At 40.2% G+C, this 15,910-nt stretch overlaps 1 protein-coding gene across 6 annotated transcripts in view; it reads right to left on the reverse strand.

Annotated features, from left to right (window-relative positions):
* RAPH1 (Ras association (RalGDS/AF-6) and pleckstrin homology domains 1) overlaps window positions 1-15,910 on the reverse strand; it is a 214,662-nt gene that overhangs the window by 72,253 nt on the left and 126,499 nt on the right. For all 6 annotated transcript variants that reach the window (XM_059727087.1, XM_059727086.1, XM_059727085.1 and 3 more), the window contains 2 exons: window positions 5,218-5,295; window positions 2,615-2,774 (listed from right to left, as the gene is read on the reverse strand). In XM_059727087.1, coding sequence (XP_059583070.1) covers window positions 2,615-2,774; window positions 5,218-5,295 — 238 coding nt within the window. The remainder of the gene's footprint in view (window positions 1-2,614; window positions 2,775-5,217; window positions 5,296-15,910) is intronic.

Below are 15,910 nucleotides of genomic sequence, written 5' to 3' on the forward strand. Positions count from 1 at the left end.
TAAGGATGCCATGCTTGTGACAATCTTCAAAAAGGAGATGGGTCCAACTAGAAATTAGAGGGATCACCTTGCTGTCCACCACAGGAAAGATCAATGAGAGAACTGTCTCCCCTTCCACTTGATGAACAGCTCCTCCTGGAATCGCAGTATGTATTTAGGGCATCAAGAAGCACAATTGACATGAACTTCACCACTCGTCAACTGCAGGAAAAACGCTGGGAACAACATTAACCTCTCTTCACGGCCTTCTTTGACCTCATGAAAGCCTTAGACTCTGTCAACCGAGAAGTGCAATGGAAGATCCTTCTGAAGTATGGATGTCCACTGAAATTCATCACCACTCTTTCCCTGCTCCATGACTGTATGTGAATGGTGGTTCTCAGCAATAGATGTATAACAGATCCCTTTGATGTTAAGATGGGAGTTAAGCAAGGCTGCATCATCACTCCAACACTCTTCTTGATATTCCTCACTGCAATGCTACACCTAACCACCAATAAACTTCCATTCAGACTGGAGCTAAACTACTGAACAGATGGTAAGCTGTTTAATCTCAGCCAACTCCAAGCCAAAACCCTGACCAGTCATGGAGGTTCAGTACACTGATGCTGTAGCATGTGCTCACTTGAAAGCAGATATTCAGGCAACTGTCAATGTCTTTACTAAGGCACACAAGAAAAAGGGGAGGGGAGGGGGCTAGGGTTCAGAGTGACCTAGACAAATTGGAGGATTGGGCCAAAAGGAATCTCATGATGTTCAACAAGAATAAGTGCAAAGTTCTGCACTTAGGACGGAACAATCCCATGCACCAGTACAAGCTAGGGGCTGGCTGGCTGGGCAGCAGCTCTGCAGAAAAGGACCTGGGGGTTACAGCAGACGATAAGATGAATATGAGCCAGCAGTGTGCCCTTGTTACCAAGAAGGCTAACATACTGGGCTGCATTGGTAGGTGTGTTGCCAAGAGGTCAAGGGCAGTGATTATTCCCCTCTATTCAGCACTGGTGAGGCCACATCAGGAGTACTATGTTCAGTTTTGGGTCCCCCGCTACAGAAAGGATGTGGACAAATTGGACAGTCCAGCAGAGGGCCACAAAAATGGTGAGGGGGCTGGGGGACATGACTTATGAGGACAGGCTAAGGGAACTGGGCTGATTTGGTCTGGGGGGGGGGGGGGGGGGATTTAATAGCAGCCTTCAACTACCTGAAATGGGGTTCAAAAGAGGATGGAGCTAGGCTATTCTCAGTGGTGGCAGATGACAGAACAAGGAGCAACGGTCTCAAGTTGCAGCAAGGGAAGTTTAGGTTAGCTATCAGGAAGAATTTTCTCACTAGGAAGGTAGTAAAACACTGGAACAGGTTGCCCAGAGAGACGACGAAATCTCCATCCTTGGAGGTTTTTAAGACCTGGATAGACAAAGCTTTGGCTGCGATGATCTAGTTGGGGATGGTTCTGCCTTGAGCAGGGGGTTGGACTAGATGACCTCCTGAGTTCCCTTCCAACCCTAATTTTCTATGAAAATGGGACTGACACTTACATTCAGAAGACTATGGTTGTTCATCAACAAGCCCTTAACGAGCAGTACCCAGCTCCAGTAATTCAGATTCACAGTGAGACTCTGGAGAACATTGACTATTTCCTGTACCTTGGAAGCCATCTCTTACAGAAGGCTGATATAGATGAAAAAATCCAACATCACCTTAAAAATACAAGTGCAGCCTTCAGACACCTGAGGAAATGGGTATTTGAGGATCGTGACATCAGATTCGAAACCAAGCTCATGGTTTATCACCTTAGCGTAAAAGAGCTGAGATGTGGACAACGTACAGGAGATACCAAATCCTGGAGAAGCACCATCTACGCTGCCTGAGGGAGATTCTTGGAATCCAGCAGGAAGACAGATGCACCAAAATTAACATCCTCTCGCAGGCCAACACCATGAGCCTGAAGGCAATGATCATCCAACATCAACTTTGCTAGGCCAGCCACATCATCTGGATTTCTGACTCCAGACTCCAAGACAAGTTTTATTTTCTCAGCTCAGTCAAGGTGTACGCTCAAGAGGAGGACAGAGAAAGCGCTTCAAGGGCATGTTCAAGGCCAACTTGAAAAAATGCACCACTGACATTCACTCGTGGGAGACTATCGCCCAGGAGCACCCCAAATGGAGAAAGAGTCTGCTGCACAGATCTCAATACTTTGAAACCTTACAATGAGAACAGGAGACAGAAAAGCAGGAGCAGCAGAAACGGTGTGTGGCAGACTGAATCAAGAATCCAGAGCCACCCACCTCGCATGGAAACATGGGCCCAAGTTGCAACAGAGTCTGTTGATCCCAGATTGGCCTCGTCAGCCATTTTTGGACCCACTGATAATGCAATAATGGACGACAATCACCCTTGACTGCAAGGGATTGCTGCTGATGGTGAGCCCTTAGTGCAAAGAAACAGCAAAGTGCAGAACTAAAACCTGAATATTAACCAAAAATATTAAAATGATTAAATGTAGTGAATGATGAAAAAAATTAATCTAAAGAGGCATTGAGAACTACCAGGTCAAGTAGTAACACTACTAAGAAAACAAGTAGGAGTCAACATTACTAACAGGCTTACTAACCCATTTGTAATTCAGAAATGGTTTCTACCAGTGACCAGTCCAAGCTGTAACCACAGTGGGATTTATCCATCAGATTGTCCAGCACTTGTCTCACTGTCTGCCTCTCATCTACCATCATAGTTTTGGAGCTGTCATCAGACATATGGACTCTGATCACCAGCTATAAGCAGAAAAAGAAAAGGGATTAATATCACATACTCCTTACTGACCCTAGATTACAAGAATAAAATTAAACTCATGTCAACATGTATATGATGTAATCCAAATAATTTTTCCCCCTAAAATAAAAATATCAAGATTCTCACTTCAAAGCACACTTATCAGGCAACCATTTCCCTTTGCATTATGTAAAAGTTATATTCCACTTTTTTTTAGCTATATGCCAGTAAGGAAACTGAGGCCAGATGCCAATAGATACTATCCCGATTGACAAACAGCATCCCCACAGAATTAATTCCCATGGAAATTGATTAACTCTTCTTTAAAAAATGAAGCCAATGATGAATTATTTCCAATGATGTACCATACAAATACTTATTAAATTTTCTTTTTATTTCAGTTAAAACATACAAGTATGCAAGGCTGTTATATAATTTTCACTTAATTGTACAAGAGATGCATGCATCACAAAGCCGCTATTATTCATAGATTATATTTTTCACCCCTTTAGCATCTTGATTTCCCTGACTTAACTTGTCAGAACCAAGAAAAAATGGTATTTGAAGCAAATATTAGTTTTGGTTTGAAGAATTCAAATATTTGAAAATTCATCTTCATCTCTAGGGTATTTTAGCTTTCCTACTCACTAAAACCCAACACATTCTTAAAACAGTCTTAGGTGCATAGTAGGAACTCTGGTCTTAGATCTAACTTAAGGAGTCACAATTGCATGTAAATGAAATACACAGAACATATCACAAGCATCTTTCCAAATGAAGGTGGTCAATGCAGACATATCATATTAGATTTAAAAACCGACATCATAAAAATTGTCACATTCTGCCACATTTTGTGCAAACAGTATCGATTAACTGCTGGAATATCCAAGTTGAAAAATTAAACTGACCTTATTTTAAATTGCTTTATTTAAGGATGGAGCAGGGAAAAAAAGCACTGTTTTCAAAATTCATTTGCCACTGTATTGTAAAGACAACACTACTGAAGAAAAAAAAATCCACTTTAATTCTATAACTTATATCGAACTAGTAAAACTGAAAGAACTTTATATTTTTCTTTCCAGCAGTTATACTACTTGCTTCCTTTCTTTGCTCCTCATTCAAATGCAAAGTTAAAATAAATGTATTGATTTACTTTTAATTCTTGCACAATAGAAAAGCATCACAGCATTTAAGTACTAAATACAGAATTTAAATATTTTTTTGTGATTTAAAAATATTGATAGTCTTCCTATTAGTGCTGAAACATACAGATTTATTTATAATACACATAAATACTGATCCTAAACCACTTGACAATGTTCATAAATGTCAAAACACCATTAACTTTGACATAGCCTGAAGTGAAACATTCAGTTTTCCTCATTTAATATTATTCTGCCTTTTATTAATTATAGACTGTGTCAAGCTGAAAGTTGGAGTACTTGACATACACATATTGAATGAGGAGCTATAAAGAAAAAAAAAGCCAGAATTAACCATGGGGGGAGGGGAAGCCCCTCATCTTCGAATTGCATACGAGGGCAGTGGAGGGCAGGCAGCTGCTACAGCCTGAGCTTCAGGCCCTACCCAAGATCAGGGCTGTAGTGGCTGCTCCTCCCCAACCCCCATGCTGCCCCTGCACCCCCGCCAGCTCCCCCCTGCAGCTTCTTCACCCACACAGCCTCTGCTCCCCTTTCCTGCCCTTCTCCCTCCCCCTCCTTACCTTGCTCCATGCTGGCAGGCTCTGTCCATGTTGCAGCCTGGGGCACACAGCTGCTATGGGGGCTGAGGCTGTGCTCTATGAGGGAGGAGCCTGCCGGCATGGAGCAAAAGTAAAGGGGGGGATGAAGGGGGAGCAGAGGCTGGGGAGAAGGTCAGGAGGAAAAGCAGATGGGGAAGGAAAGGCAGGCACAAGCAGGAGGAAAGCTGTTTGACCTCCCCACACCACCTGCAGCCCCACTGCTTGCCTCCTTGCAGCGGTGGGAGTGGGGGGGGAAAAATGAAGCAAAAGCTGGGGGGGAAAGAGGAAGGGGAGGGGGGGAGGAGGAGAAACAGAAGGGGAAGGGATGCCTGAAGCTGGGGGGGGGGGGGGGGCGCATAAGCAGGGGGCAGGTTTCTTGACCTCCCCGTATCACCTGCATCCCCACTGCTTGGCCCCCCTGCAGCGGTGGTGGGGCTGAGAATGAATTAAAGACAACCTTCCAATAATTAGATTCTATATATGAAAAATAATAAAATTATACATTTTCCATGTATGGAATTGAATTATAGGAGGTCATCTTAAATTTGAATAATATAGTAAATGCAACATTAAGTCCTTTTTATATTATTAAGATAGCTTAATAACTATTATCAAACAGAGATGAGCAGAACTGAACTGAGTTAATTTCCTGATTAAATGAATATTAACTTAGCATCTGGTAAAATAAAATAAATACAGCTCACCTTTTTCACCTGTGCCTCTTTAATCTTCTCTAAAGCAACCCTGATCTTCTCAGCTTTCAGTTTAGCAGCCTGCTCCTCCTGTGGGGACACATCATTCCAGTTAAACAAATGTCAGACTAATTTTAAGGGGTTTGCAATTTCTCATAGTGAGTTTACCATATACTAGAACTTGAAATGAAATATTAGTTACAGATACACTAATGTATAAAGGAACAACCACTGAAAATTAAAACTCTTAATCTATTGCGTTTAAGATGCAAGGACTTCATCTATCTATCCAATATACACATTAGGCACTGTGCCTCTTGACAAAAGACAGTTGTTTTTCTATGCTTTGTGACCCAAAGTTGCATTGCTCCATGACATTTTTTTAGAAACAAAATGGGCCGTATTTGATTTGGATTTAACCCAAATCTGAGACAGTGATTCAATTAGCTGATTCAGATCACTGTCCCAATTCGATGCTGATTTGGAGAATCAGCAATTTGGCTACAGACACAGCTTTAAATGTTTTTCTACATACCTCGAGGTACCAGGTGCAGCTCATGAATGCTCTGATGGTGGGGCAGATGGAGCCCCACCATCAGACCAAGTACTTTTGGTCCACTTCTGGATCTGCTGCCAAGTGCAGTCCCCCCCCCCAAGTTCAATGATCAGCCACAAGGGGAACCCCCAGGTACTCCCCAGACCCAGGAGGCACCAGTCACCAAGCCAGAGGGGCACAGGGGAGGGGGTCTCTGCACACTCCCTTGTGGACCCAGAAGTGGACTGGAAGTGCTTCTGGTCCACTTATGGGTCTGCTGCTGAGCACACTGGGGACTCCCCCCACCCCTGCTCCTGTTGGACATTACATCCGCCCCAGCATCTTAACACTCACAAGCTGCCTGGTACCTTGAGGTATCAAGAATAAACATTTAAAACTGTGCCTATGTCCAAATAATTGAAACTTTCCGAATCAATTTGGAGGGTTCTGATTCAATTCAGAGAGATTAAAGGGTCCTCTGATTCTATTTGGAGATTCAGCTATCAAACAGGGCCAAATCTCCGCTGAATCGAATCAGTGACCGAAGCTTCACGTGGCCCTAATATCTATCCATCCATCTAGATCTTTATACAGTTGAACACAATGTTTTATTGATATATTTACAGTTTTAAAGCAATATGGAAACCTACCAGCAACAAAATCACTATAATAAAATAAACTCTAAATACCTATATATTTTGGCATTTGATTTGGGGTTTTTCATCATGGAAAATCAAAGCTCCTGCTAAGACCAGTCTGTACACCCCAGGGAATTATATGCAGAAAAATTCAAAATTATGCACATAAATTCAAAATTATGCACAGGAAAACTCAAAGTTATGCACAATTAATTACATTTATTTTTTACAAATTAAACTAAATATAACACTATTTGAACCTTCCTTAGAAATATATGCAGGTACTTTGTATAGTTGGGGGGTGGGTGTGGGGTGTGTATATGGAGGGGATTTGTGAAGGTGTGGCAGGATGGGGGGGGGTTTGTGGGCAAGTGTGGTGTTTGTGGGGAGGTTGTGAAGTGTTGTGGGGTTTGTGGTACACAGCCCCCACCACTGGCAGCTCAGTAGCAGCAGGGCCTCAGGGTGGTCATGGCCATGAGAGGCGCCCCTGACTGAATCCCAGGCTCTGCCCCTTCTCCTTCTTCCTCTCCCCCCTCCCCAGGACAGGGCTTAGGGTTTCCTGCCCTTTTTTCAAGAAGTTCTTGCAGGCTAGAACTCTGCCAGCCTTCAGAGAGCTCTTTGCAAAAATGCAAAATCCACCTTTTCCTCTGTTAAAATGAAAAATCTGCTTCCCCCCCCCCCCCCAGTTAAAAGGGAAAATCTGCGTTTTTTTCTGTTTTTCTGTGGGAAACAGAAAACCCGGATCCCTGATTATCTTGTATTGTCCATTACTGAACGCTTTAAATTTGTCAAACATATACAACTATCACATCAGCTCAAATCACATTCCCAAACTATGGGCAAGTAAACAGAAGCCGTAAACTTTCATTTCATCAATGTTAATATCACAATGAGAATTACCAGAATTTAATGTCACAAAAAATGTAGGGGGGGGGGTGTCCTTTAAATACAATTTCACACTGCCCTATCAATATAGGAAGCTTTTAACATATTAAACCTGTCTGCAATCATTAAATTCTTGGAACACAATCTCTTATCACCATTAAGTCCACACAGCACTTTCCTTATTAAAATAAAAAAGCATTCAGTCACCAAACATTTTGATATTCTTCCTTTGAATAATCTAACTTTGTTACAACTTGAAATTCCTTAAAAATTTAGTAAATTTAAATCTATTCTAGCATTTTCTTACCCCAAAGAAACTGACATACTTCTATACTATCAATATTTTCTTTCTTCAGCAATAAGCCATGAATAATGCTCTTGCAATAGAGTTGATACGTTCTAATGAAACAAGACCTTTTGCTTGGGACTTCTGCATATAGGTTACCAATTTCAGAATTCTAAGATCTGGATCATTATAGTGGGAAATATCAAGTACCTCCATCTTATAGATCATTATGGACTTGAACTAGAAAGCCATACTGTGCGGAGAAAAGCCAGCCTCCTCAAAGAGACTACTTAGATTGTTGTCAGAGGGGTAGCACAATTATTCACAATAACACAAGCTAACACCAACTCTATCAATTTGTTTTTGAGCATTTCATTGTATAAATATAATCCTTGTGTTCCTGCTTTCTAATATTTTGAATGATAGCTGCTTTTTATTTAAATGACAGCGGTTTATCCATCTTCAAAATCTGTGCACAGTTCCACTAAGAATAGCATGGTTATAGGCATTTTCCACTTCTGCAGTGCTACTGTTATATCTCCTTATCCTCTAAAGTGGCTTCTTCCTATATTATTTTGCTTTACTCATGCTTCCTTCATGCTCAGACTATACTACCATATCACACAATGGAGAAAGCAACAGCTGGGAGGGCAACTGACTTGCTTGTGAGAAATATAATCCTTCTCAGTAAAAGGAACTAGTATATTGACAAAAGCAGTAATAATGGAGCTTGAAATATGATATGAAAAGTTAATTAGCAAGGAACAATGCTTTTTATTAAGTTAGTAAGAGTTAAGATTCTTTTTTGTTAATGATAAAGATGGTATCACATAACTTGGAAAGGTTAAACCAGATTAACATTTTATTTTTAAAAAGGGGGGAAGAAATCAGGCTAAAGATTTTAGCCTGGGAAAATGTTTAATTTTAACAGAAGTATAAAAATCTAGAATTCTAATAAATTCTTCTTAATCTTAGCTGTTTTCATTTATAAAACACCAAAAAACAAAGAAAAGCTCTATTTAATTTTTGGATGGGAAATGCTCTAAAATAAATTATTTCATGGTTTGGGACTAGTCTTGCCTCTCCTGAATCAAAGAAGAAAGTGGACCTTTTATATATATTATAACCATCATGCTGACGAGCTATGCATTTTACAGCTTTTAAAAGGGTGCCCTTAAAGACAGTCATAAGCCTTATTTTCTGTACAGGGGTTGGAAATGGATCGATTTATCTTCACCTAAGTTAAATGGCCCAAATTTCTACTCTCTTTCACTTTGCACCTGTTCACAGTGAGTGTTTAACAGCACCAAATCAAAGTGGTAGAATTTCACACTCATTTTTGCACAGGTGTACATAACTACATAAAGTGCTAAACAGGGTGGGTTTCATTTAAATCAAATCAATTTAAATCACTGCTCAGGAAGCCTCCATTTATTCACTGTTTTTTACAAAACGTGCATTCTTGTTATTTGATATAAATGTAATACATATTATTCACAATTCAGAGATAGATGTAGGTTTCATTATTAGAAGGTGCACACTATACATTTTAAAGCAGTAATTTATTTTGAGATTTTTTTCAGATTAATTTTGCAGCTACATCAGAAGACTGAATTATGATTTGGTTATTTTATTTACCAAAGCTAACTGAAGCAGATACTTGTGAAGTCACTGGGAGGTGAACTATTTCCAATTCACTAAATTAATCATGAATATTTGGAGGATATTTTTCCCATGCTGTATTAGGCAGACACCAAATGAGCGCTGTAGCCATATTATTAGCTTGGGGCTTTCTTCACTTCCTTCTAGATTTCTTCTCATCTTTGATTTCTTCTCTCTCTCATGGCCTGGCAAGACTGCTGCTAGGATGGGCTTTCCCTTCTACCATACAATTCCCTTGCTAGATCTGAAATCAATGGAGAGGCTATACTCAGAAACATATCCCTCAAGACTTCTAGAGTATTCTGCTCAAAAAGTTTCTCCTTCATTTCTATTGCCCCATGCTCCTTTCATTTATCTCTAGACTCCTATTCCATCCCCAACAATCCTCTATTCATTTAACTTCTTGAAAATTTGCACTTTTAGAAAGAGGTAAGGGCTTGACTCTGCATACACAAAGTTGCAGAGAGCAAGTGGGCTGACGGGTAGGTAATCAGGTCAGTTATCTCTCATCTGCATATAGTGCTGTTAACAAGGATGTTATCTCTGCAGATACAAGTCCAGTTTGAGAACTGAAACCAATCATCACAGAGATTTTCATAGATTGAATAGACATTAGGGCTGGAAGGGACCTCGTAAGATCATTGGGTCCAGCCCCCGGCCCAAAGGGCAAGAAGTCAGCTAGGGTCAGTGGATCCCAGCAAGATAAGAATCCAAATGTTTCTTAAAAGTGTCCAGAGTAGGTGCTTGCACTACCTCTGGGGGGAGTCCATTCCAGGCCTTAGGGGCTCAGACAGTAAAGAAGTTTTTCCTTATGTCCAGTCTAAAATGGTCTTGGAGGAGTATGTGACCATTTGACCTTGTCATCCTTTGGGGTGCTCTGGTGAATAGGTGTTCCCTCAGATCCTGATACACACTCCTTATGTACTTATAGGCTGCCACTAAGTGACCCCTAAGCCTGCGCTTCTCCAGGCTGAAGAGTCCCACGGCTCGCAGCCTCTCTTCATAAGGCCTGTTCTCTTGCACTCTGATCATGCACATGGCTGTTCTCTGGACTCTTTCTCCACATCCTTCCTGAATTGTGGAGCCCAAAATTGGATGCAGTACTCCAGCTGCCGCCTCACCAAGGCCGAGTACAGCAGGAGGATGACATCCTGGGTCTTGTTTGAGATGCATCGGTAGATGCAAGCCAGAGTTTTGTTCACTTTGCCAGCTGCGGTATCCAACTGGTGCATAATGGGATCTTCTAGACTGAGCACTAAGTCCCACTGGGTAGAGTGGTTTTCTTTAATCTTTACTAATCTATAGAGGAGCCTCTGGGAACCCTATAAGATTGGCCCCTAATATAGTCCATGGCCTGTTGTAACCTATATATAAAACTTTTCTAAAAAGCTTACGTGAATATCTTGGGTCTCAAATAGTATATAATTAAAAGTTATAATCCCTATTCCACGATGGTATCTTTGAGCTTTAACATATCTTAAATTAAAACTTTCTTTATATAGGTTTATTTTTTTTAAGCATCTTAACAAAAAAAAAGATTAAATAAAAAACCAAATTGTAATTAAAAAAAAATCATTGATTTTTATCCACCTGGATGCTGAACAACAAAGACTCTAACCTACAGCCTTTATACAACTGTACACTGAATACAGCCACAAGTTAGCCATTCAATCACAAACTGACAACCGATGAGCACAAATGTTTACATTTTAGAAATCTTCCATAAAGTAATCCAATCACATTTAGCTAAGCAATCCAGTTCCTCTGCAATGTTAAACAAAGTATTTAAAGTTTATAATCCTTCAGAACCAAAGATACAAATCACAGAGCAGCTCATTAAGATCCCAAACTCAGAGTACTTTCTTAAATACCGTTTCTCTTACGTGCAAGTATTTCCATGATAGTTTGAACAATGCATCTTACTAAGGTTATGTAAGAACATCACAGATTCAGAAACTCAATGATTTCCTTAAAATTGGCAACTTTATATCACTTTCCAAGGGTGAAATAGCTATAATGAGATCTCATTAATTAAAAATGTATTATTGCACTGTGAATAGAAATAAACACAGGTAACTGGAAGTGGTTTATTTAGTCATTAGCAATTTTTTACCAAACTATTAAAATGCACAAAAAAAATATCCCTAAGAAAAATATGTAGGATGTGCAGCAGCATGACTGAGATGAGTTAGCACTACGGACTTTACTTTTTAAATATTTTTTGAGTTTGCACATTTTATTCTACATTAGTAAATCATCTTCTTACATTTAGGTTTTCCATTAATAGAAAATCTTGCTGTGTTTAATGAACATAGCAATTAAGTAGTACTAATTACACTAGATCACACTTTATTTAAGTAAATTTGGTAGACAATTAATTCATTCATATTTACAATGCTAAATATGGTACTGTACTTGAAAGTTTTCTCTAGACCAGGGATTCTCAGCCAGGGTGCCGCAGGACCCTGAGTAGCCTTGACATCTTTTCAAGGGTGCTGTGGGTCGCCACACAGTGTTAGCACTGTTAGAAGTGACAACATGATTCACAAGATAAACTCAGAGATTTCAAACAGGAATCTATACGGTTAAAAACATTCTGACCTGCTGTGGTCTGAGTTGTCTGCAACAAAAGAATTGCTCTATTATATTTCTGGATTAAAAAAGAGTGCAAGCCAAGAACTGTAATTTTTTCTATTTTTCCTTGAGTCAAAAAGTTGAGAACCACTGTTCTAGGCTGTGTCTTTTTAATGGAAGTGCAAGCAAGAGTGTATTATTAAAGGCACGTGAACAATATTAGTCTCTGAAGTCCTGCAAATCTGTATGATATTTACTCTGTTATCTACAGCTCTGCCTGAGGTATCAATGGAATCAGTTGGCTAGCAAGGACTGTGCTTTTTCTGAATTTTTTTTTTTAAACAGATGTTCTTACTGCATTCTTCAAACCCTCTAATAACTTCTATCAAGACACCTGCATTATCCTAATTTTTTACTGCATCAATCACAATAGTTACAGGCTTTTTTCATTACTACATTTTTACTAAAATATTTAAAAGACCTCCACCCTGAGAAAAGATATTTGTATCTCTGTTGAGTCAGAAACGTTGAAGTGTGCTGCTATATCATTGCTGCCAAACAGTATATTTTTTTGTGGAATCCGTATTTCATGACTCATTACCACAGAAATGTCTATTTTTTGAAAACAGGTTTAGCTTACTATTGGGATGCTCCTCAAAACAACCAATTTTACCTATCTGGTACATCAGCAAGAACTGAAGCCACTTCCCTTAGTACTACCAGCAAAAGAAAAAGTCTTCTCATCTGCTGCAATATGTGGCTTCAAGTACCTCTTTTGCTGGAAAGTGATTCTTTGCCTCATTCCATGAGCTCTCCTTGACCTTAACGCATTGCCTTTATATTCCCCCTCGTCTTCCCCATTTCCTGTTCCAATCTTTTTCCCTTCTCTACTCAATGTGATTTCCCTGTAACTTTCTCCTCCCATTTATAGTCATTCATTAATATCTATATTGTGGTAGTGCCCAAAGTCACAAATTGAGACTAAAGCCCTACTACACTGGGCACTAGAAACATGTACACAAACGTGCAAAAGAGTAGGGATAGGGATATAACATATAAGCAAAAGAGTAAGACGGAAAACTTGCACTGCTTTATGATGTGCATCATAAGTTTTGATTTTTTAAAAATTAGAATTAGCAGCAGGGAATCAAGGAGGAGGAAGTGGAAAGAAATGTAAAAGCAACATGCATAGTTTTTCACCTGCTGGGTAGTACCTCCAGCCTTCTGTGCCTTCATCTCTCCTAACAGTCCCCCCAAAAGTCAGCCCCTTATCGATTTCTCTCTCCTCTTTTACAGCTTTTCTGCTGCTGAAAAAAGCCTTCTTAGACATTAGGAGAAAGCCTTTTCTTCTCCTTTTGAGGCCCCCCCAAAACAGAGGACAGCTCCGTAACTGACAGAGTTGAAACTCATGAAGGGGAGCAAAAGTACAAGAGCCCATTATAACAATGTTTTAGGCAAGAGGAAAAGCAGCAGAGACACTCATGAAAGAGGAAGAAGAAACAAGTGGCAGGGCTGCAGGCACTTTTCCCAATTAAGATAAGAGGAGAGATGCTTGCCAAAGGCCTACTTTGCTCCCCAAAGTAGTTGGGAAGCCCACAATGAAAAGGAAACTTCAAAATCTCTTATGAATCCTCTTCTCTATTTGACTGAAGTTGTTGGTTTGTTCTTAAACTTCTTGTTCTCTTCCCACCAAAGTGAAATAGGAACCAGTGGACAACCCAGGAGCTGTACTACAGTCATCCTGTTATTTTTCAACATTCTATTGCTAGAAGAGAGAAGTGAAAGGCCTAATTGTTAGGATTAGGCTACCAGACACCTTCCATTAAAAGACCCTCTTTTCAGTTGCTTATAACTCTGACCAAACACCTGGATAGAAAGAACTCTGCCATATCAGGTGTCTGTCTCAGACTTCTTTGGAAACAGTCAGAATGGTTCAACTGCTTCCAAGGATGAGGCTCAATAAAGATGACAGCTTGTGTTAAGGTTGGTGACCTTTTCTTTGGCTATAGTGTCACCATGTTTTGGAACTGGATTCTGAAATTTTGTTGGGAAAGAAGACTAGGAGTAGAGTGAAAATCCTGGGGAACAGAAAATGGAATTGGCTAAGTGAAAGAATGACCAACCGAAGGGCCAACTGTAGATAAGACAAAGGATAGGGATAGGCTTAACGAGACAGAACACAAGAGGACATAATTTTGGCAGGGGAGAAACAGAAAAAAACATGCCCACTAGAAGCACATATCCATCAGGAGACTGGATGGAATCCAAGATTTCAGAATCTGACCCACTCTGCTACTGAAGCTCTCCAGCAAAGTGTCCCACTCTCCTGATGATCTACACAGGGGAGGATTACATATTACTGCTGTCAGTTACACTGTTAGATAAAATGGTAGAGGTGTGTTCTGCAGCTAAACTTCCAATCTTATCAATGAATTGTGTGCAGGTCAGAATGGTGCCACATAATGGAATCTATTTTTAAAAAGTTAGGATACTATATACACATGGAAAATTACGTCAACAGAATGTTATGTTTGCAAAGCCACATGAACAAAAATTAGTAATTGCCAGAATTACATCTGCCTGTTCAACCTAAATTAAATCCCCTGGTGCACATTCATTGAGACAGAGAAACCCTGAAGGGTTTCAAAGTACGTTTCTCTATCGAGTTGAAAATTCCAGAAGAGAAGTCTTCTTTACTATAAATTGTCTTAAGAGAAGTGTGATGACATTAAAAATAAGATGGAATAACTGGATGAATGTTGTTGAATAATTAATATCAAGTGACTAGTTGTTTAAGAAACAAACCTGCTTATCAGCTATTATTATAGGATGTATGCGTCGTATTTTCTGTAAACTGGTGACCATCATCTCAAGATACTTTCATGGAGAGGAGACCACACCAGCTCTCTAAAAAGCCGTCTTGTATACCCAGGTTTTTGACATTCGGTGGGGTGGAAGTCACAGACATCAATATTCATAGTATGCCAAAATACTGAACATTTTATAAACTGTTGATCCGAAAATGACCTTTTCTCTAAAACTGATGCTTATTAAATGATGTCATTCAAACCTCAACAGGACCAAACTGGATGGTTCTAAGATAGATTTCATAGTGGATCCATCAAATGGTTTTGGAGGGCTTCGGTCATACATATCTTCTTCCAACTCCTCCTCTCTCGTGTCCCTCTCCACTACAGGCAATCCTTGGACTTACGATGCAATTGGTTCCTGAAAACCGCGGCTTAAGTAGAAACATTGCAACTTGGAACCGATTTTCCCACAGGAACAATGTTATACAAGGGGGATTGATTGGTTCCTGAACCAAGGCCCAATACCCTATTAACACGGAAAATAACACAGAATTTTGTGCTCAGTCAGTTATAGATGAGTAATACAGCTACATTAATGTATTTATATTGTAAATAGCAATCATATTGATTTGGAAGGACTTCTTTGAGGTGACTTTGTGGGACTTTTTGAAGGGTTCTTGGCTGGAGACTTCTCAGGATTCTTGGCTGCAGATTTTTCTGGAGTCTTGTCTGCTTTTTTAAAGAAAGCATGCAAGGAAGTTTGGACAGATGTTCTCCAGGGAGATGGGCGATTCAGTGAACTTGTAAGCTGGTGTGGCATCATGTCGGATCAACCGTCGTAAAGTTGAAACTGACATCAGAACATTGAAACAGGGTGTCAATTTATAAGCCTCCTAAGTGCCGTTCATTGCAACTCGAAACGTCTTAAGTCAAGGACTGCCTATATTAGGGGTGCGCGAAGCAGGCCCTATTCAATTTGGCCTGAATCAGGGACGGTAATTCGATTAATTGATTTGGATCACTGTCCTTGATTCGATTCGGCCAAATCCGAATCTGAAGATTCGATGCTGATTTGGAGACTCAGGGATTTGGACACAGACACAGCTTTAATTAAATATTTTTTCTACATACCTCGAGGTACCAGCACGGCTTGTGAACGCTGTGATGCTGGGGCGCACGGAGCGTCCCACAGGAGTGCAGGGGAGGGCCTCCACATGCTTGGCGGTGACCCCGGAAGTGGACCGGAAGTATTTTTGGACAACTCACTTCCAAGTATTTCTGGTCCACTTCTGGGTCTGCTGGGGAGCATGCCCCT

This window comes from Alligator mississippiensis, chromosome 4, assembly GCF_030867095.1.
Source record: "Alligator mississippiensis isolate rAllMis1 chromosome 4, rAllMis1, whole genome shotgun sequence".
NCBI lineage: Eukaryota > Metazoa > Chordata > Crocodylia > Alligatoridae > Alligator > Alligator mississippiensis.